The sequence below is a fragment of the Hermetia illucens genome, chromosome 4, assembly GCF_905115235.1.
Source record: "Hermetia illucens chromosome 4, iHerIll2.2.curated.20191125, whole genome shotgun sequence".
Taxonomy (NCBI): Eukaryota; Metazoa; Arthropoda; class Insecta; order Diptera; family Stratiomyidae; genus Hermetia; species Hermetia illucens.
Genome location: NC_051852.1, coordinates 89,995,460 through 90,018,185, shown reverse-complemented (window position 1 = coordinate 90,018,185; position 22,726 = coordinate 89,995,460). Strand labels below are relative to the sequence as shown.

Sequence of the window (22,726 nt, the reverse complement as noted above, 5' to 3'; positions counted from 1 at the left end):
ATCGTCAGATTACAAGTGTCAGCTCCCAAAACCATCAAGGGGGACATGCAGCCCACGGCATCTTCATCTGAGCCGTAGATGTAGTACCTTATTTCTCAGATAAATTTGCAGCATTGTAAAGCGGTGACTGCACTTATCAGTCGAGGGAACAATAGCTCTAAGACATGCATGTACCTCATACAAGAACCATTGGTTATTGGTGCGGAAATTAGGGGCTTAAACTTTCGATATGCTGACTTTCTGTATGCTAATTGAATTTATAGACCCCGCTACAGCATAGTAGTTTCAAAAGACCTCCAAGCTATCTAGGTTAACGACCTATGTGATGGCGATATCATAACGATAAAATTGACCATAAAAAGCCAACAGAGAGATAAGGAGATCCTATGGTGTTCTGCTTATTTTGCTTATGACGTAGACGAACTTCCCAGTGGAACATTCATAAGAGCTAACCAATATGCAAAAAGTAAAGGCAAGGAAATAATAACAGGATGTGATATCAACGCCCACCATATATCCTGGGAAAGTTTCAACATCAACGTGAGAGAATCGAGACTACTGGAATATCTGGTAGGAACTGAATTGTAGACCCTTAATTTGGGTAATGAACCTACTTTCTTCAAAGTAGTCAGGGAAGAGGTCATCGAAATCACGGTGGCATCCGTTGACATTGCGGCTCTTGTCAGAGAGTGGAGATTATCAAATGATATCACGCTTTCGGATCACAGGCGCATTGATTTCGTAATGGGGATGGATCCATCTCCACCTACTCCATTTCGAAATTCACGTAAAAAAGATTTGGCGACGTACAAAACAGAAGTGAGCGCCCGAGTTACGATCCCTAGGAGACGCATCAAATCCATTGCTCGAATTGAGGAAACAAGCCAGTTAATCACTAGCATTAAAGAAGCTAGAGAAGGGCAAAATACCATGTTGGAACTCGAATTTTGCGAAACAGAGGAGAACGACAAGAGTGCTTCCGAACTCTAAAGTCTGATTTAACCGCTTGCTGAATTCGGTACAAAGAGGCTCAGAAAGCTTTAAAGGAAAGGATAAGGTCGGTCAAACGATTATCATAGAGACGCTTTTGCGAACCTCTTTTGGCAACCTCAAAGCTAAAGTGGATCCTTGTCAAAGAACGTAGCCAGCAGTTGGATTATCTACGTTTACAGAGTGGGAGTTACACAGAAAGCAATAAGGAAACGACAAACCATTTGCTTGAAGTGCCCTTCCTAGGCAACATCCAAAATCTCATTTCAGGGCCGACAGACACATACAGCCCTCAACCGGAATATTAAATTCTGGCATGCAAAGTAGTTTTACGGGAGCGAGTGAAATGGGCATTTAACTCGTTCCATAGAACAAATCTGCAGGTCCAGATGGCATTATTCCTGCTCTAGTAATAGAGGGAGTGGATGCCCTGGGTCTACATATTCGGAATATATACCACGATTGCCTAGCATACGCTCATATTCCAATTAACTGGCGTGCTGTGAAGGTAATTTTTATTCCCAAACCCAAACGCAAAAAGCTTCCGAATGATCAGTCTAACTTCGTTTGTGCTAAAATATATCCCTAAGTGGCCACTTCACTGTAGGCAGCATACCTTTACATGCTATAGTGGAGAAAGATCCACATATTGGTCGTACAGAAGTCTATTGAGGCAGGGTGTCTTACGGGTTGCCCACAGGGAGGGGTTCATTCTCCTCTGTTATGGCTCCTGGTAGGGGATACCTTGCTATGGCTCTTGGACGGTACAAAGGTTTTGGCACCAACGTTTGTGGACGACCTAGTAGTAGTAATTATTGGCAACTTTGCGGGCACAGTATGTGAACGCCTAAATACAACACTGCACGTAATCCACAGTTGGTGCCTTCATAATGAACTCACGGTGAATGCTAGGAAGACTGGACTAGTTATGTTCACTAAGAACGCCAGGGGCAGCTACACGTTATCCACCTTGGCAGGGGCGGAGATTCAGCTGGTACAAACAGTCAAATATTTAGGAGTACACCTCGACTCCAAGTTAACATGGAAGTACCATATCCAGAAACATGCCCAAAAATCCTCCAGATTGCTCTGATGCTGTAGAAGTGCGATAGGTGAGATCTGGAGACTTTCTCTAAAACGGATTCATTCATTTTGATATATGCGTGCATCGTCTGGGGGCCGGGACTGAACTTTGCGAACGTAGATTCAGAGGCTCGGTTGCATAAGTATTACTGGAGAAGTGAATAGTACGTCGAAGCTAGTCTAAACTTACCCCCAATCCATTTAGAGGTAAAACTGAAATCTGGCCGCCGAAAATATGGTTTTCAGATTCGTCTTTGAAAAGACACATTCCGTCGTAATTAGCTAAAGAGAAGAATGGTCGATAAATGACCACGAATCTTTTGAGATTACAGACTTAATAATCTTCATTGACGAGTCAGCTATTGGAAGTGGATCGGGCGCAGGGATGTTCCTCTCCTCTCGGAAGAATGGCGACCATTTTCCAGGCGGAGATATATGCCATTTTATTGGCAGTAGTAGAATGTTTGCAGCAAAAAGGGAGGGGTCGCATCATTCGAATCTTTTTCGATAGTCTGACAGCATTATTAGCACTAAACAGTAACGATATATCAAGCCAGTTGCTGTGTAGTTGTCATAAGATGCTGCTTAAACTTGGCCCACTGAACGAAACATTCCTGATGTGGGTGCCAGGGCGCTCAAACATCGCTGGTACTGAGGAAGTTGACAGACTGCCTCTCCAAGGTTGCGAATCGACAATGGTTGGGCCAGAACCAGCTTTTGGCATCCGGCCATCTACTGTCAGGTCAATTCTGAAAGGAAAATGGCAAAGTTTCACGCAGCCGAATGGAGAAATTTGAACTTCTGCCGACAGGCGAAAATCTTTGTGAAGGAACCCGAGATCGCTGGAGAGGGATTTTTGTTGTCCCCTAAGAAGTGGGACATGAAGACCCAAGTAGGAGTTTTAAAGGGATACTGCCCCTTAAACTACCACGTGGAAAAAATTGGAGGGGAGGTCTTGGTCATATGCGGCCAATGGGAGGAGGAAGCAGAGACGGCCCTGCACTTCGTATGCAGCTGCCCCGCCTTCTCAGCCCTCAGACGAGGATATCCTTGGTAAGGTTTTCTTCAGATTCGCTCTGTTCTTATATTCGTGAAAGCCTGAGAATGCCGTAGGCGAGAGGCCGGAGGATATGCAATCTCCGAGGATAGTACAATGAGCCTAGCAAAGTGCTTGGAGCTGCGCCTCCCCCTACTAAACTAAATTAACTAATTAAGTGCCGGGTATTGATATTCAGCAATGATGTAATTAGTTTAAATCCGCAATGTTACTTACAAAGCATGCTGGTCCCAAGACGGGATAAAGAAGGAGAGTTGGAGCAACTTACTGTCGATTATCCTCAGTAAAACAAAAAATGCTGAGAACAGCAAAAGGGATAATAAATTGTAGTTGAAGTTACACTACTACTACTACTACGCTAACTTGATCCGACAGGCTGACCAAGAATATGCATTGAATGTCGTTGAAATCTAACACCAACCAAAACCAGAAGCTCGGCATTTCAGGTATAAAAGCTTCTTCCTTCACGTAATAATATTCAGGTACACGATAGTTTCATTGATGCATAGTTCCTAGTGTATATACGTTAAACGTACTCGATATTCAATTCGATGTGGTATTGACATATTATCTCTTAGGGAGTGCCAATTTGGCGCAAAAGAGGCAACTTCGTCGTTTCTCATACACAATTCATACACATGCCGCCATAAATAATAAAATAGGATGATAAAAGAAATAATAATAAAGAATGTAAGTGCGAAGAATTAAATTAATAGAGAGATAAAATATTAATAAATGAACAAAATATTAACAGGTAAAACAAAAGAAAATGTCAAATAACATATTGGAAAAAAATGATAAAGGATAAGAAAATAAATTATACCTCACCTAGAGATCCAGGCTCCATAAAGAATCATTCCTCACACTTTTAGTTTCTTTACCCAACAAATAAACATGGAGTTGATTTGCTTTATTAGAAATTCTAAGTAAAAAAAAGTAAAAAGTCAAGCAAAACGTGAGTGAGTGTCACATTCTATACATCAAGGTACCACTCATTGAGCATTATTTCTTGATGCACTACTTCTTCTCCACCCCTTTGTCGGCGCTGATTTGGCTAGGAAACCAATTCTGAACCTATACCCGACTTAAAGACGCCAAGACAGGCGTTCAGATATTCACCGTAAGAGATAGCTGAAGTGTGTTTACATACTGATTGCATAATTCTTAAATAACCTATTGTTAAGGATGTTTCTCTTCCTTTTTCTTTTCTTTTCCTTGACACGAGATACTAATTACTGGGGAGTGAAAGGTGTTCGACAAACAAACAACTACAAAAACAAATAAAAAAAAACTTCTACGCCACTTCCTCAGAAAAAAAACTCTCTTCCATTTGTGCTTTGCCTTTCTGTTTGAAAAAGATACGATCCGTCGCATCAAACTGGCTTCGCACTAACGACGGGTTCCCGTCTTCCAGAATCGCTGCTTACTTTCTACTTGTTTATTTGGATAATTTCTCTAATATTTGATTATTTTCACTTTAATTTTCTCCTGATTCACACTTTGAATTGTAACCTTGATCATTTACCCTCCTTCAAAAATCTTTCCACCGGCGGCCGTAAAGAGCAACTTCACTTCCAAATTTGAATACCACACCCCAAATTGTCTTTACCGAACATTCAACCACCTTTATCGCACACCTAATTGGGGATGTTTACTAGATAATCCGGCACTTAACTCTCCAGCAATTAATGGCGCCTTTCTTTTTCACAAACCAAGAACGAAAAACCTTCATTCGTTCTCCACAAAGGATAACAAGGCGGGAAATGAAAGGTTTTGTGTATTTCTTATATAAAGACATTTGAGTGTACATTTGTCCCATTTTTACGTAGCATGCAATATATGTATTTATAATATTATGTGAGAATATCCACTTTCAAGTGATTTTAGGGATATCGAATTGGTGGACCTCGGCGGAAAACCGGTATGTCTGGAGTTTCTTATTAAGGCAGGCCTAGACTGGATACCGGTTGTTGCGCCGTTGATGATTATGATTGACATGCAAGGTCTTAAATTTACAAAGAAGTGCTAACTTTGACCTATCATAACTTTTTTAGTAATAGTGGGATTTCTACCAAACTTGATAGGGTCATGCTCTATATTAAAGCGTACATTTTCGCAATTTCGTGGTTCTATGATAAATGTAAGAGCGTTTTGCAGACAATTATTAAAAATCATGGCTATGTACTATTATTAACTTTATTTGAAAAGATGAAGATGAAGGGTATTTCGGAGTTTAGGTATCTTATAGAGGCAGCTTCATGATTTTTTTCAGATTTTCCGGTTGAGTAGTTTCTCAGAATGGGTTCGTTAAAGAAATGATTACTTTCGATCCGCCGCACTCCCCACCTTTCCAACAAATGTCAAAACGAAGACCGGCTTTGGAAACTACTAATCGAGAATTTTCATTTACGTACACCACATGACTATATTTGATGAAAAAAAAATTAATTTAATTTAAAATTACTTATTACTGAATGTACCCGCTGCTGTCGGATAGAACCTGGGCAAGGCGGAAGGTTCAAGAAAATGCTTCCGGCGACTTGCAGTTGCCAACCCTTCCGCAGATCCCCCCATTTCGCGAGCTCGGGTATCATGAAGGCATGGAAAGTGCGCTTGTTTACAAGGATGAAAAGGTTCGCTAACAAGGCTTTGGACCGTTAATTTGTGGGTCCTTGTTTGCTTGGGGTTTTCATTATCACAGCATCAACATGTCTCCAAAATGTTCGTTTCTTTTTTTTTGTGTTTTGATGTTACATAATTTACTTACCTTCATGAGCGTGAAGTTATTCCTCCTCTTCTTTCAACACTGTTTTAATATTAACAATTGGTGGTGTAGCGGCCAAAAATATTTTGGCACATAAGTGGCAGATGAAAATGTAATACAGTGCAAATTGTGTCTTCAGACAGAGAGAGGGGATGAAGAAGCAGCTAAATTCCATTACCAGCGAATTTTTTCATTTTTTTAACGAACCCATTCTCAGAAACTATTATAGCCAACCGAAAAATTTGAAAAAAATTAGGGGGGTGCCACCGTACAGTAGGCTCCGAAATACCCTCCATAGCGATACCCTTTAAAATAAAGTTAATAATAGTGCATTACTAGAATTTTTAGTAATTGACAGGAAAACCGCCCTTAAGTTCACTCTAGAATCACAAAATTTTACACCAATGTAGGCTACAGCATAGAGCATGATCCCTGCATGCATGATGAGCTGCCAAATTTGGTGAAAATTACACCATTACTAACAAAGTTATACAAGATCAAAACTGTCGCTTCTCTGCAAATTCAAGACTATGAATGTAAATATTACTTGAAAGTGGAAATTTTCACATAATATATGCATATTTTACGTGCTACATGCTAATGGGACAAATGTACACTCAAATCTCTTTATAAAAGAAATACACAAAACCTTTCATACCTGAAGCGTCTAGCTTCCGGTTTCCCGACTTATTTGGTTTACTTGAAAACAGAATAATGAATCACGCTAACTAACGTGTGGGATTTGATGAACCTTCCCCGCTCTTTCTAGCCTCTTGGCAACAATTCCAATTAAGAATGTTGTCTTTAAATATGGGCTTTTTCTACTAGTTATGATATACAGTTAAAATTTTCCCAAAAGTTTATACAGAACCTCATCTCCTGGTAAAATTTGAGGCATATACTAAATCATTTACAGTGAAAGCATAATCGACATTATTTTCTCATTTAATGATTTACTCTGGAAATGAATTACATACTTTAGGCCTACTATACATGGTCAGTTTGCCATAACTCAATCCACTAAAAGTAGACTAACGGAAAACTGATAAACTAACGCGATTATTATAAATAAGACGACAAAAAAGCCACATCTCCATGAACAAAACAATAGCAACTGATTTGTTCCTAAAAGTAACTTTTTTCAGATATTGAGTCAAAGGATCTGTTACGATATATATTTGCACGTAAAATATTTACATATGTTGTCATATCTTTTCAGAATAAACTTAAACGAGAGGAAGCTTTCTCCCGCCTGAATTTGGCAAAGATCAATCAAGAATGGAGGTCCATTTTGAGGCAAATCAAGTGTCAGGAACTTCGCAATGAAATAATTGATGTTGAGCGTCACTTTCGGGATTCACTTGATCAGAAAAATCGTATTATAAGGAGGTTACTTGCAGATCTGGATGAAGCAGAAGAGCTATATTCAACTTTACAACAGTCCCATGCAGAAAATATTGAGAGACTAATTGGTAAGTTGGCAACAGAAATTATAATGAGTTCCTTATTCAAATTACGTTTTTTTTGTGAATATATTATACTTAGCAATTGTATAGTATCCGTTGAGTATCCGTCCGGTGTGAGACTGCTGAAATCAAAGTTCTAGATACTCCGAGAAAGGGAACTTATCAATTTAAAGAGTCCCCTTTCATCCAGTCCCTCTGCCGGTCAGCCTGACTCTTTTCGGCGAAAAGAAGAACCAGAACCTAGTATGCAACACAGCTTCATCTCTCGGCACTCTTCAGCATTTCTTTGACAATGTCGTCCAAAGATAGTACCTCTATGCAGACATAGAATTCCTGGCGAATCCAATTCCACTTTTCACAACAAATGGTGTGATCAGCATCGCCTACCACCCCATCGCAGGTCGGGATTCTCGTTTTGGTGAATATGACTACGTGGGTTTTTCCAGCGCAAAGCTAAAACCATGGACAGCCATTCATTTGCTTACCGCATTAATGTGTACAGTTTGCCTTGCCTCTTTTTAACAATACGATCGGCTACACCATCTCCATAACCAACTAGGCGCGACCCTTCTTATAATTCAAATCTTAGTAAAATACCGTAAGAAGTGCTACAAGTATTCGGCCGCACGATAGGCCTCTGTGCTCCCCGTTATCTACGTCTGAACCTCTAGCGTCTCATGGAGCAGGGAGTAGTCTCTCAGATAATTTTCACGCCAAGTAGCTTCGCAAATGTTAATATTTTTTTAGCACATATCGCATATGGAAGGTATTTCTTCATCGAGCGTCACGAAAAGCACCCGTCGAAATCAATGACTGTACGTCAAAATTTGGTGAAATGTATGCATGCTCTTCTGTGGTCAGTACCTCTGGGTCTTTTTTTTGCATTTACTGACCAGCGGGAAGCTTGTCACTTTCCGGCAGCAGGGAAAAAATTCCTCCTTCAGGCAAACTTGTCCGATTTCAGCCGGGATAATATCGGAACTTCACTTATTCTTTCTGTTTCTTCAAGTTCATGGTGAAAAATGGACGATCTTCGGCGTCTTTCACAACGTTGCCATCAAACTGACCAGGATACGTAGGCAATAATCTTGGTATAATGCTTAATGGCAGCTTAATAACTGAATAAACGATAGTGTCAACTGCCGCCGCTACCGTCTTCCAACGTAATTATGCCTTCCCGACGTTGTACGTTAACAGAGAGTGTGGACCAGTTAAATTCGACGGATATCATCGCCTACTTCAAACGCAGCGCATTTATGATAATTTATCGAGTTTTGCAGAATTCGCTATTTTACCAATGACGTTCACGATTCTGATGAGAATGTTATGTTGGGAAAGCTCTCTTCGCAGCCGTCGGAACGCTGCCATCAATTTGATATTTGAAACTTGGAGCCCTGTTCTCACTGCCATCTTCAGGATCTGTTTCCCTTTAAGGTGTGGATAAGGCGTACCCCATTCTAGTGTCCTGGCATTGAAATATCTTCTACAGGAACGCACGAATCCTACGCACCTAAGACGGTATCTTTTAGAACATCAAGCCAGCGCGGAAAGTCTGGCATCGTCTCATTCAGTGTCAGATAGGTGTTGAATATTGCTGCTCCTAAAAAACGAATTCAGACAAACTTCGGTCTTAGTCCACTTAAATTCGAAGTCAGGCGAAATGCGGTACTCAGATCGCAGCAGTACCTGCTAAGTTGAACTTCTATGAAGCTCGATCCTTCCTCCGGTACTGTTCGCATGATTAGCTAGCAAATCGTAAGTGCCAGGCGATAACGTCCTCCTGATTTTGAAGAACGAACGTTATTGAAGATGAGTTGAACATTTGCTTCATACTTCACATATTTTCCTATTGTAATGTTAGTCAATAAAGGGATTGAGTAGTACATCATTTCGGAAATCAATTGCTTTCTCTTGTGCTTTCTATCTCTTACAATTGCTTCAAAAAGACCTTTGTTTACACGAAGCCGTGGCTAATATAATGCCTTTAACTTCAGATATTCATCAGAAGCGACTATCATTTTGGAAGAATGCATACTTGAAGGAAAAAGAGAGTATAATGACTGATTATCAGATGGACTTTACAGAATATAAGAAATCCCGTGAAGAATCTCAAGTTCAGCTGGAATGCGTTCACTTCGCCTTGCGGGACATTGCAGAAAGCCAAGAAATTGAAGCCGAAGAGAAACATATTCAAAAATTAGATGATGTTCGAAGCGCGGTAAGTCAAATTTTTTTCGTTAAAATTTAGGAGGTTTTAATTCGTTTAATGCTGGAACCCTGGAAATGATAAAAATCTAGTTCATAATTATTCGGAATGCCATCTACATATAAACAAGTCGGGAAACCGGAAGCTGGACGCTTCAGGTACGAAAGGTTTTGTGTATTTCTTAGTACGTAGCACGTAATATATCCATATATTATGTGAGAGTATCCACTTCGGTTGATATTGACATTCATAGTCTTCAATTTTCAAAGAAGCAACAAATTTGAGGTATTATAACTTTGTTAGTAATAGTGCGATTTCCACCAAACTTGGGTAAGATCATGCTCTATATTGTAGCCTATATCACTGCAAATTTCACGGTACTAGGATGACCTAAGGGGGTTTCTAACCAATTACAAAAATGTAGTAATATACTATTATTAACTTTATTAAAACAGATATCGGCATGGAAGGTATTTCGGAGCCCAGGCACCATACAGTGGCAGCCTCGTGACTTTTTTCAGATTTTTCGGTTTGGCAGTTTCTGAGAATGGCCCCCTTAAAGAAGTGATTAATTTCAACCCCCGCGCTCCCCACCCTTCGAACGAATGTCAAAACTAAGATCGGCTTTGAAAAGTACTAATCGAGACCTTTAATTTGATACCCCACATGACTATATTTGATGAAAAAAATTTTACACCCCCCTTTGCATGTATGGGGATCCCCCTTAAATTCAACGTAAAAGGATGTAATTCACTGTATGCGTGAGTGTTCAAAGTTCCCACCTTTCTACCAAGTTTGGTGTCAATCGATATAACCGTCTCCGAGAAAAATGCGTGTGACTGACAGACAAGACAGACAGACAGACGGACAGACAGATAGGACAGACAGGCAGACAGGACAGTAAACTGACTTTAATAGGGTTTTGTGTTTACATAAACCTTAAAAACAAGTCGGGAAACCGGAAGCTGGCGCTTCAGGTATGAAAGGTTTTGCTTGCTTCTTCAGTGAGTATATTTAAATGTAGACCTATTCCATTTGTACGTAGCCCATTATCTATTTGCATATAGTACATATGTCTGGCTACCCACTTCAATGTGATATTGATATTTAGTTCAGTAAATTTACAGGGGAGAGTCAGAAGTTGGTAGTTCTGCCTAAGACAGGTAACCCTCTAGGTGAATCATCCTCATACCGATCCATATGTCTTCTGGACATGGTGGGGAAAATGCTAGAACGGGTAACCTATAATAGATTACTCCCGGTTGTTGAGAGCCAAGGCGGGCTTTCATATCGGCAGTATGGGTTCCGTAAAGCCAGATCAACCATTGATGCCATCAAATTGGTTTACTACTGGTTTGGCCGAAGATGCAATTCACGGAAATGGTACTACCAGCAAATATTGCTTGGTAGTAACCCTGGATGTGAAAAATGCATCAATTCGGCCAATTGAAATCTAATACGGAAATCTTTAGCGAAGGTTGGTATTCCCGCCTATATCGCTGCTATCGTCGATAGTTGGACCGATGATGGACCCCAGAAGTACGTTGTTTCCGCGGGTGTCCCGCAGGGCTCCGTATTGGGCCCCACTACTGTGGAACATCATCTGCAACGATGTACTTAATCTTCACCTTCCGGGGGAAGGCACAGTGGTGAGTTACATTGACGACATAGCGCTGGTTGTTGTCGCAAAGCATCTCGAAGATGCTGAGTTATACGAGCGAGGCAATCAGTGCTGTTAAAAGTTGGCCTAAAGAGCTCTGGGCTGACACCTGCGGAGGAAAAAACGGAAGCGGTCTCATCACTAAGCCCGGAAGAGATATTACGCCTATATTAGAATCGGCAATCATATCATCACTTCCAAGCCGACCATCAAATACTTGGGGGTGGTGATAGACAGGAAGCTTAGCTATAAGCAACATGTGCGGTATGTTTGCGACAAATCATCAACTGCAAGTATGGCCCTGGCAAGGATCATGCCGAACGTGAGAGGGTCACGGCATACCTCTAGGTTGCTTATAGCCAGGGTGGTGACCTCGATCATGCTCTATGCAACCCCAGTTTGGAGGGAGGCGTTGCGGATGTCAGGGAACGCTACCAAACTGAGTTTAATCTACAGGAGGACAGCCCTGAGGGTATGCTCAGCCTTCAGGACTGTCTCAGATGATGGAGCATTCGTCATCTCTGGAATGGTGCCGATTGACATCTTCGCAGATGAGATGGCGAACATATACAATGCGAAGCCAACCTCTTCCTTATCGCGGACGAAGAAGACTGAAAGGGAAAGATCCATAAATAGATAGCAAGAGCGGTGGGAACGCTCGGGAAAGGGTTGGTGGACTCACAGGCTTATTCCTGCCAGTGGTTGGAGAGACGACATGGTGAGGTTAATTATAATCTCACCCAGTTTCTCACGGAGCATGGAGAATATCTCCAATACCTTCACAGGTTTAAATTGGAGACCTCACCCGACTGTCCAAAGGAGGAAAGGAGGAATCTAGAGGAGACTCTAGGAGAAGTGCTGGTACCAGAAAATCTGGTACCGAAAATGTTACTACATCAAGAGAATTGGGATGCGGTCAACTCGATGATCGCATCTATCCAAAATAAATTGCGAATAGCAGAGGAGAGGAGAAAAACGCAGTCACGTACGCCGCGTATAGAAGAAAGGTGACTAAGCTAGAGTGAGCTGATTCCGCCCCGTGATGTAATACTTATGGTGGTTCCGCGGGGCAGGGAGGAAGTCGGGGGTGGTTTTAGTGGGTACAAGTCCCACACGCTGGTGTGTCCAGACCAGTGTCTTTTGAAGATTTTCGCCTCCTCAAAAAAAAAAAGACGGACAGACAGACAGACAGACAGACATTGAACCGATTTTAATAAAGTTTTATTTTGCAAACAAAACCTTAAAAAAGCTAATAAGATAAGTATGCTTTATGAATATAGTAAACGACGTAGATTCCAAAGGGAAATGTGGAGCATGTACCGCCATTTCCGTATCATTTCCGGCTTCTGTCGACGAACCGGATTTTCTGGCAGATTTCGATGCTTTATTGTAAAGAGACTATCAAAACAATTGCACTTGCCCGTCGCTAGCAACGACTTTTGCCCGTTTCTCAGGCAGCTCATGGTAGAAAGAACCGTCCATCTTTGGATGAAATCCAGGAATCCACCCATTTTTTGACATTTTTAAAACGTTGGAACCATTGGTAAATTAGTGTTTTTGATAGAATGTGCTCCCGGCATGCTTTTATAAGGAATTAAATGGTTTCTACCGCAAATTTCTTCAGAAAAAGTAGTCCAACAAAATTTCCTTCCAACGCTGTTTCCTCCCAAATTTTCTAAGTTTTCCATCATTGATTTTGTTGACACGCGGTCGTATTATTTAGTAGCTCAAATTATGTTTCAAAGCTACCAAATAGACCGTCAAAATGAGCTACTACTTAATGGGCTATTATAACGTGTTCTCAAATGACAACAATCTAGTAGAAAATTTCGGTTATTAATTCCCATACCTAATAAAATAATTGAATACAAGTATGCATTAATCTCACTTTAAAGGTCTTTTATAATAGTATGTCAGGCATTAGGGGGGTTCCATATAATATGCCTATACCTTTCAAAGCCTTACTTGTGGGCTTTCCTCCAGAATAATCGTATTCTATAGGCACAGAAGCGGTAGAGCTGCATATCAAATTGCAACTATCTGAAAGTCCTGCCGTTATGTGATACGTTCGTTCTACGGCGTCAGACTGGAGTCAATTTGCAGAATACGAGTGTAGTAAGTCTTTGAAAAATCAGACGTGTCGTGGGCTTGCGCCAATCCAACTTGCGTCTGATCTTCTCCACATATAGGAATTCTTCTAATTTATGAAATCCTTCCTCAGTTGAGACAATAAGCGAGATGTTGATTTGTGTTAAATACTGGTGATTGTTATTCTCGCAAGTTTCCCGCAGTTTATTGAGCCGGATTTTATCCACAACCAGACGGCCATGGTATCGCTAATAGATTTCGCCGTTATGTAGGCTACAGAATCGTCCTTTCTCATGTAGGGAGCTAAAAATTCTTCGAAAGATTCTTCTCTGGAACGCGGCCAAGAGTTCGCGATTTTTCTTGTTACGAACCCAGGTTCCCGAGGAATACATGGGAACTGGCAAGATCATTGTTTTGTACAGTAAGAGCTTTGGCCCTATCGTGGAACGTTTCGAGCGGCACAGTTTTTAGAAGCCGAAATAGGTTCTGTTGGCTGCCAACAACCGTGCATGGATTTTATCGTCGTGTGATTTTCAACCCTACATAAGAGAAGTTAACAGCGGTCTCAAAGTTGTAGTCTCCTATAGTTATTATTCTCGTTTCACCAACGCGATTTCATGTTGTTGGTTTTTGGTACTGGAGCCCAATATCTGATGCCGCTTACTCGATTTGGATGAAGGCACTTTGTACATCTCGGGTCGTTCCTCCGACGATGTCGATATCATCAATATATACCAGCAGCTGGGAGGATTTGAAGAAAGTGGGTCTCACTTTCTCCAGGGAGAGGACGCATGATAGGGCATCCCCCTGTATTAGAATGTTGTTGATGTTGAATGGTCTCGAGAGGAATCCTGCTAGTTGTATATGGCCTCGCACATTGGTCAGGATGAGCCTAGTCAGTCTTAACAATTTCGTCAGGATGCCGAATTTTCTGACGGCCGTGAAAAGTTTTACCCTGGGTACGCTATCGAGCACAAGGCTGACCACATTGCCTTCTGCATTGTACCGTACTGAACCGTTACGTTCTTCAATGGAGTGCTATAATACACTTCAAGGCCCTGATTCAATATGGATTGTTGTGCCAACAATTATTATTATTATGCTATCATAGGCAGTCTTGCAGTCGATGAAAAGATGGTGCAACTGATGTCCATCCTCCAACAGTTTTTTCATCGCTTGCCGCTGAGAAAAAATCTAATCTGATGGTGATTTGCCTGTGAAATCTTTTTGGTATGGGCCAATGGTGTTCTGGGCATACGGAGCTATCTAACCTAGCAAGATAGCGGAGAATATCTTGTAGATGGTGCTCAGCATCGTGATACCCCTATAATTGTTGCACTGCGTCATATCTCGCTTTTTCTGTATGGGAGAGATAATCCTTCATTGTGAGTCGTCAGGCATTACTTCGCTATCCCACACCTTAAGCATAAGTTGATGAACCGCTTGGTGTAATTGGTCGCCTCCATATTTAACCAATTCGACCGTAATTCCATTGGGTCTTGGCGGCTTATGATTTTTAAGCCGCTGGATTACACGAACTGTTTCTTCCATAATTGTTGGTGGCAGTATTTCTCCGTTGTTTCAAGTTAGCGGGACCTCCAACTCGCCGATGTTCTGGTTGTTGAGCATTTCATCAAAATACTCAACCCATCGCTCCAATATATAGATTTCCCTTTTTGTCCCAGCAGGACGGGCATCGAGGTGTATAAGGCTTCATCCTGTTGACATGTCCGTGAAATTTCCACGCTGTTATTTCCAATGCTGACTACATTGCCATCTATAGGATACTATAATCCTATAGTGTACCGTTACAGTTTTGAATAAAGTGCGCTAACACATTTCAAGGCCCTGATCCAATATGATTGTTGGGCCAACAATTATTATAATTATATGTTCTGACATTCATCACCCTGAGAGGTGGCGGCGTTCGATAAGCACATGGTCGAATTGGTGGAAAGTGGTCCCATCTGGAGAGGCCCATGTATGTTTATGGATTGCTTTCTACGCAAACCACGTGCTTTCAACAACCATTTCGTGTGACACTGCTAGCTGAATAATCCGCAGTCTGTTATCATTGGTATCCCTATGTAAGCTATGGGAGCCGACGTATCTTATGCATACGGACTCCGCCCCTACTCGACTGTTGAAATTTCCAAGTATGGTTTTGATATCATCCTTAGGATAGGCTTCGAGGGACCGCTCAGCTGTTTCATAGAAAGTATCCTTCTCCGACTCTGCAGTCTCCCCTATAGGGGCGTGAACGTCTATGAGGCTTATATTTTTTAATTCGACTTGCAAACGCGGGGGCCGTAGCCTTTTGCTTATATTTTCAAAGCCGATAACAGCAGTTTTCATTTTATGACTGACTAAGAAAACTATGATACTCCGAGCACATTGCATACCTGATGATCGCTATGATATATGGTGTAGTGGCTCTTTTCAAGGAAACCCGTCCTGACCATCGCATCTCTTGCAACGCTGTTACATCAGCCTTTTATTGGGACAGGGTATCGGAAAGACGCTGAGCAGCATTCGGTCTGGACAGGGAGTGCACGTTCCATGAGAAAATGCGGAAATCGTTATTCCGTTGTCATTGCCGGGTTCGTCGTTTGAAAGTCGATCATATACACCAATAATTGAATATACATCAATCTAGAAAGTAGAAAGTTCTGATCCGTCGTATTCATTAACTTTGGGTAGGCGGCTGATAATGCCAGGAATAATAAATAAAATAAAATAAATACAACCCTTGAGTGGTAAATGCAATCATTACCTCACCACCTTCCAACATCAAACAGGTGTACTCTACTGAACGTAGGGCCCCGTCCTTCTACTTCACTTTATATATATATATATATATATATTGCAAACTTTTCACAAATAAGCGCTTATTTACATTCAAATTCCAGTATTTCATCTTGCGACATTGAGAATCCCATGAAAGAGGTTGAGTAATAATTGGCCCATTGTAGAATCAAAGCCAATGAAACAAATTGTAGTTATGTCACCTTCACATTGAAGCAATACCTATTCCTCAGTATACGAAGCCGAGATACCTTGGAATACACCTAGACAGAAGGTTACTTATAGGAATTATACTGCACCAAAAACACTCAACCTGAGATGCAGAAACTGGCACTGATTACTCAACAAATTTTCCAAACTACACGCGGTATCAAATTACTGATGTATTATATGTATGTATTTTATATAAATCAGCAATAAAGCAAACCTGGGGGTGTCTCACTTTAAGGCGCTTCTCCCAAATTCAATATCGAAATTAAGTAGTGCAGCGTTAGATACTGAGGAAAGTGGTATACTAAAAACTTCATTGTTAGCCATGGAGATCTTATCTATAAAAAGGGATAAAGCGGGCATATTTAGATGAATTTGCTACACATTTCAACAGTTTGGTCCCGCGCACAAAGTCACTACCATGGTTTAAAGACGAAACATTTTTCACCTTTCTGAAAATCCATGAAAATAAATGAACCGATTTAAAAGAAATTTGCTGAATGGTGCTTTATGAAACGATAAACATATCTTTAGCTATACATAATATATAAGTGCAGATGTACTGTATGTATACAACATTAATATGCAAATTAATTGTGATCTAATTGTTGAAGATCATTGTGTGATTATACCAGTCCTCACAATTTGCGCGTGCATATTCAGCCATACAGTTTATAAGATCCTTTGAAAACTGACATTTGTCCCTTTGCCGTTCTGCTTCAATAAAACGAAAACATTCTTGAATCGAATCCGCATAGAACTCCCGGAGTTCGTTATCTCGAATATCACGAGTGATAACGTATGTCACTTTATGTTTATCTGGGAAATCTTGGTTGTTTAACTGTAAATAGATATGAGCTAATTTACTACTTTTTGATATTTTAAAAGTAAGCTTTCAAGTATATGTATGTAGCTAGGTAAGTATTATTGTATGAAAAATTATAAATTTTCTTTTTTTAGTAAACTGAAATTTAAAATTTTCTAGCTCCAAACTTTTTTTGAAAACTGCTTAACTACTTTTCCATCGAAGATTCCTCGCCTGAAGCAGGGAGGCAACCACAAGGGAAAGAGTAAAAAGACATTGCTCTTTCTTCCAATTTCTGCTCAAGTCAATTTAACAGTTTAATAAGTTCATATTTTCTTAGAGATTCAAAGAAATGAAGGCGGAGCAAATATGAATATTAATCGGGATGAGTAAAAAGTCATCGCATTTCTTTTCTATGCTTTTTTAAAGCCATTTATTTGAATAAAGAACAAAGATCAATCAATGATATTATATATTTTTCTGTTCGATAATCTTTTGTCATCATTCGGGGGGGATCATAATTCCACGTTCGTAGAAGGCGAAAAACTAGAGGGTGCTAACTACCGCCTGAAATAATTTTGTTCGGGTCACTGGACAAGTATTTTAAATTTCGCAGATACACGTATTTCGTGAACAACTTGTTGCCTTCTTTCGTACAGGGGTTGCTCCCGAAATACTGCTATCTGAAAAATAAAAAATACTTGCCCAACAACGGAAAATGGTTCTTTCCATTAGATTTACTTTTGCTAGGAACATCGAAACACACAAGTAGTAAAGAAAACCGCAAACTGTCAAACAATGGTGTCATCCACCATCGCTGCGGAAAACGCAATCGCAATACTCAATTCAAGAAAATCAAATCAATTGTAATACCAAAGCCGCTCTTTTCTAGAGTGATAAGAAATGATTATTTATAGCCTGTAATCTTTCAAGATGTCACATTATAAAATCTCAAACTCCAAACACAAAATCGGTCATCAGTGAACGAAAAGGAGAAACATCCGTCAAGGTCAATTTACCAGTTTCAGACGAATAAAATTTTCACCACAATAAAATTTTGGACTTCACTTTAAGACCCATTTAAAATAAAGCTTTTATCACAATATCTCTTTGTCGTATCGAACAAGAATAACCCAATCGTAATCTGAAAGCCAATTAGCAATCTCCGTTATTTACTCCTTTAAAAAATTAAACTCGAAGAACCTTGAAAACGAGAAAGCACATCCTGTATTAAAACTGTCAAATGTTCAGCCGTACGAAAGCTTACTGAAATGTGATAATGAAATAGATATCATGCTCACCTCTGAACCACATCTAATCCAAAAAAAAACCTATGATAAAAAACACCCTGACGATAAGGCTCTTGGTCGTACTATTCATGTAGCCAAATCAAAGAGAAGCCGATCGTTACTTCCTTCGGATACCACTTTTTCGTGGTCTGGTAGCCTTAGTATTATAGTTCATTACTACTTCAAAAACACTTGAAGATGGAAGCTTCGGATAATGGTAAGGATTCACAGGCTTCGAATCTACACTCGCCAAACTCTCATTACGAAAGGAACTGGAAGTCCAAGTACGGCCAGTCCGTCGGTGGCACTGTTTCCTGATTCTTCGAGAAAAATGCTCGGCTTCAGGAAAGGGGACTACGAACTAAAGTATATCCAAGCTTTCCCTTTCGACTCTGCCAAGCAAAGGCAAAGAAACGACAACTGGGGACATGAACGCAACTGGTCTATTTCCGGTATGTGGAAACGGATCTAATCAACCTGGACCCTATGAACCTGGAAAAGCCAGCCGACCATTGCGGGAATATACTAGGAAAGAAGGCGAATCTTTTTGGTAATGAAGACATGGGCGTTGCTGCGCCACCAAGTGTGTCAATATCCAAACAAATTAGACGGAAGAAAGTGTAACTTTTGACGGAAGTTCTGCTGGTAATCGCGGCGAGACCGATACTGGACGTAGCATATTCTTTAGTTACAGACGGAGTTTTCACATTAGGCTACAATTATGTCTACAAACATAAGGTTGGTGAAATTAATCAATAGCATGCCAAAGCATCTTCTTATTTACTGCCAGTAAGGCTGACAAAGTTGCAGGACCGCCCTTATACATGGGTCCATGGGTTTTATTTAACAAAATCTGTGGTTTTGGATCGGTGAAGGAGGCTAGGATCCTCTTCATTGAGGTATCCTCGAAACCGAAACCTGCCTATTGATGTCATTTTAGTGCAGCCATTATAGTCTTCGACTCTCACAAAATAGAAGAATAGAATTTCATTCTCTTCAGTACGCTTTTCGGCAATATAACCGCACGCTGGGGACAGTGCATATAGTGACGAAACCACCATAGCGAGTAAATAAAACTACCACATGACAAGAAAAATGTAAAGCCGGTTTTGCAGCTTTGTCAGACTTCTTGCCAGAAGATAGGAGGAGGTTTTAGTATTCTGCGGGTTAATCTGATGTGCAATAGAAAACTGTATAAACGTGTGCTACGGTCGGCATGCGACCAGGTTTCCCTCACACCGCACCGTCTGAGACTCGATCGCCTCATGTTGAATTTCTGTGAACATTTTCGCATTTAGAGGTGTAGTAACGCCCATGCCCTACGTTTGCACATCAAAGGTGTTAGAGTTGGTTACACATTGGCGGGTTCTAGACGGAGTCTCATTATCAGATTACCGATACCTAAAATTCAGTCTGACTATTGCAGGTGAACAGATTGGAATGCAACGACGAATTCCTAAGAAAACCGATTGGACAAAGTTTAATGAAATTCTTGGCAGTACCCTAGGTGACTAACGTCGTCTTCTGGGGTTTAGCGTCACATTTGCGAGTAGACACTGAAGGTGCACTTGTGAGCAGACACTTAATTTGAAAGTATTATGACTTTTGCTTTTCATTCTTTGTTTCCAAAGATGAGGATGCAACTCTGAAAGGTGAGTACGCGATGGAGGTGTTCGTTGACATTGAAGGGATGTTTGACTGTGCGTTGATCCCAAAACTTTGTGATGCCGCTAGCGCGCATGGTGTCGATCGATACTTAACAGTAAAAGCAACGAAAGGCTACCCCGAAGGAGGTGCTCTATCGCCACTTCTTCGTATGCTGATAAATTTACTTCTAGTCGAACTGCAAAAATTGCTAGCACCTGCTTAAGCTTATACTGATGACGCCACTGTACTAGCTTGTGATCAGCATTTCGGAACGGTATGTAGAATGATACAGCGGGGCGTTGATTTGATTGACAGTTAGTGCACCAGGTGTGGATTTCAGTAAATCAAAATAAAATCACGCTGGTATTATTCACAGAAAGGAGAAAACTGGAAGGTCATTGTCTTCCACAGATGAAGAGTGAAACCCTTCAACTCCGAAGAAGTGAAATATTTGGGTGTCATTCCAAATTAAAAGTTTCTTTGGAAGAAGCATGCAGAGGTAAAAATGAAACGACCTCTCGCAGCTTATGGGCTGTGTAGACGGACCTCTGTCTCGACATGGGGACTTAGGTCTCATGTGAATAGACGCTGCTAACATTAGGCCGATCTTTACTTATGACCCCCTAGTGTAGTAGGTTAAGGTGAAGTAAAAAAATTTTCACTGACAACTAGTCACCAGTGAAAAGAGCATAATACCCCGCAATGTCAGATGCATTATTCAGTTTGCAGCCCTTGTATATATTTATTTAAAGTACTGCGACGAGAGCAGCTTATAGACTCTATGGGGAACAATGGACGTGGGGGCACAGAACATTGGAAGAGTTATTTCGAGAACTGAATCCAGTTAAAAGACTGGGAGGTCCCAGAGGAATGCGTGACGGGCCTTCTACATCGTTGGCACAAGAACAGAATAGGGTTCTCGAGCCGGAGTCTAGCTAGCGAGTAAAAATGAGAAGTGTGCTTTTCCTTTGGGACAATATGCAACGGTTTTTCAGGCAGAAGTTTATGCGTTCCTAAGAGTAGCAACCTTGGTGATTCACAAGCGGTTGAAGAGCATCAGGTATATCACAGTCTGCAGCGATAGCCAGGCTGCACTGAGGGTATTGAGTAACTCTTTATCAGCTTTTCTTGTGTTTTTAGGCGCTTGCGAAACCTCAACAAACCGTCGCAAACGCAAATGTGTGTACAGGGTTTTTGGGTTGTTATGTGTGGGTTCACTATCGCTTGCCGGCGATCCGATCAAATGTCAGTTTTTGGCACAAATCAAAGGGATTGCGGCGCAAGCGCATGCCATCCATCCAGAAGTTTGTTAGCACTCTGTCTCGTTTGTGCCCTGGCTGCGATCGCACATGCGTGTTTTTTTAGTGTAATTTGTTACTCATCTAGTGTACATAGATGCACTAAACTTCCTGGAATTCGTGTGCGAGATGAAGGAACGTTATGAAATGAAGTTGCTGAAGGAAGCTTGCTCACCTGGAACGAATTTCGCGATGTGGAATGTTCATTGTACATTCCAATTGCAAGCAAACACGTTTTTTGAGGTTTTTAGTTAACGGCAGGCGTGGCTGAATACTTGTTATTGGTTGCAGCAAGATTGCACGTCTATAGACAAGTTGCGGTTGGCCGATCAGGTTGCAGTAACAGCAATTTCCCACAGACGTGTAATCTCGCTTGGCGAATTACCGGTTTGTGGATATAATTGGTAAACTGTGAAGCACTCAGCCAATTATAAAATAGAAACAACGAAGAATAAATTGAATCCCAAACTTACCATATTCAGTTCCTCGAAGAAACAATGTACTACACAAGATTTATCATTTTGATTTCCTCGATTTCCGTAGCTAATCTTGTCGTTACTGTGTCTATTAGGACCACTATTAACTTGATGTTGATGTCTCTCTGAGGTACCCGGGTTTCTTAAATTCCCGAAATGATTGTTGTAGCGCTGTCGTCCGTAGTCATCCCTCGACAACACCCTGCTGTGCCTCCGTTCACCAAGTTGGTCCCTTCCACGTTTTTGGGAGTTATTTCCTCGATCGAATCCCCCTCGATCCTCGTAGTAATCGCTTGAGTCATCACCGTACTGGACATTGGATACCTTTTTCATACACGATCGCGCAACGCGTTTCATTTTTTCTTCGGAAGGTCCATCGTTATTTCTACATTTTAGGGCTTCTGTGATCCCGATAAGAATAATTGCAACGAGAATTAAAAACAATTTACCAGTGTTCATTGTTAACTGTGGTTATGACGCTTATTGGTTCTATTTATATGCATCGATTCATTTCATGTTTGGAAGGGAAGCATCCATCATGTTTTGTCAACGGTTTTGATGTTAGATGATTTGAATGGTCTGGAACTGAATCAACGTTGCGTTATGTGCAATCATTCTTAAATCATTTCAGTATTGCTCTTTAACTATGTTTTATCATTACATAAAGGCAATTAATTTTCAAACTACGATGGCTGCTTGAACACTTTCCGATATGATAATGAAGCAAATTAAAATTTATTTTTATTTTTATTTACGTAGTTTATAAGTCTATCGATTTTTCTAATCGAGTTACCACCCCTTTAACCGGTCTAAATACTACTTGGCCTTTTTCTCTGCCAAATAGTTATTAATGGAGTTATGACCTAATTCGAAAAAATGATC

General features: G+C 40.8%; 2 protein-coding genes across 2 annotated transcripts in view; one reads left to right on the top strand and one right to left on the bottom strand.

Moving 5' to 3' along the window:
* LOC119655917 (dynein regulatory complex subunit 2) overlaps positions 1–22,726 on the top strand; it is a 32,176-nt gene that overhangs the window by 901 nt on the left and 8,549 nt on the right. The window contains exons 2-3 of the mRNA XM_038062082.1: positions 7,114–7,366; positions 9,355–9,578. Coding sequence (XP_037918010.1) covers positions 7,114–7,366; positions 9,355–9,578 — 477 coding nt within the window. The remainder of the gene's footprint in view (positions 1–7,113; positions 7,367–9,354; positions 9,579–22,726) is intronic.
* LOC119655919 (odorant-binding protein 59a) lies at positions 16,811–22,313 on the bottom strand. Its single transcript, XM_038062085.1, has 2 exons — positions 21,842–22,313; positions 16,811–17,170 (listed from the first exon to the last, which is right to left on the bottom strand). Exons 1-2 carry the CDS (start codon positions 22,301–22,303, stop codon positions 16,931–16,933), a joined length of 702 nt encoding a protein of 233 aa, XP_037918013.1. The 5' UTR covers positions 22,304–22,313; the 3' UTR covers positions 16,811–16,930.

Coding starts and splice junctions, on each gene's coding strand:
- LOC119655919 (XM_038062085.1), bottom strand. CDS start 22,303: ATGAACACTGGTAAATTGTTTTTAATTCTCGTTGCAATTATTCTTATC. Junction 17,171..21,841: donor TCTTCGAGGAACTGAATATG/GTAAGTTTGGGA, acceptor ATCTATTTACAG/TTAAACAACCAAGATTTCCC.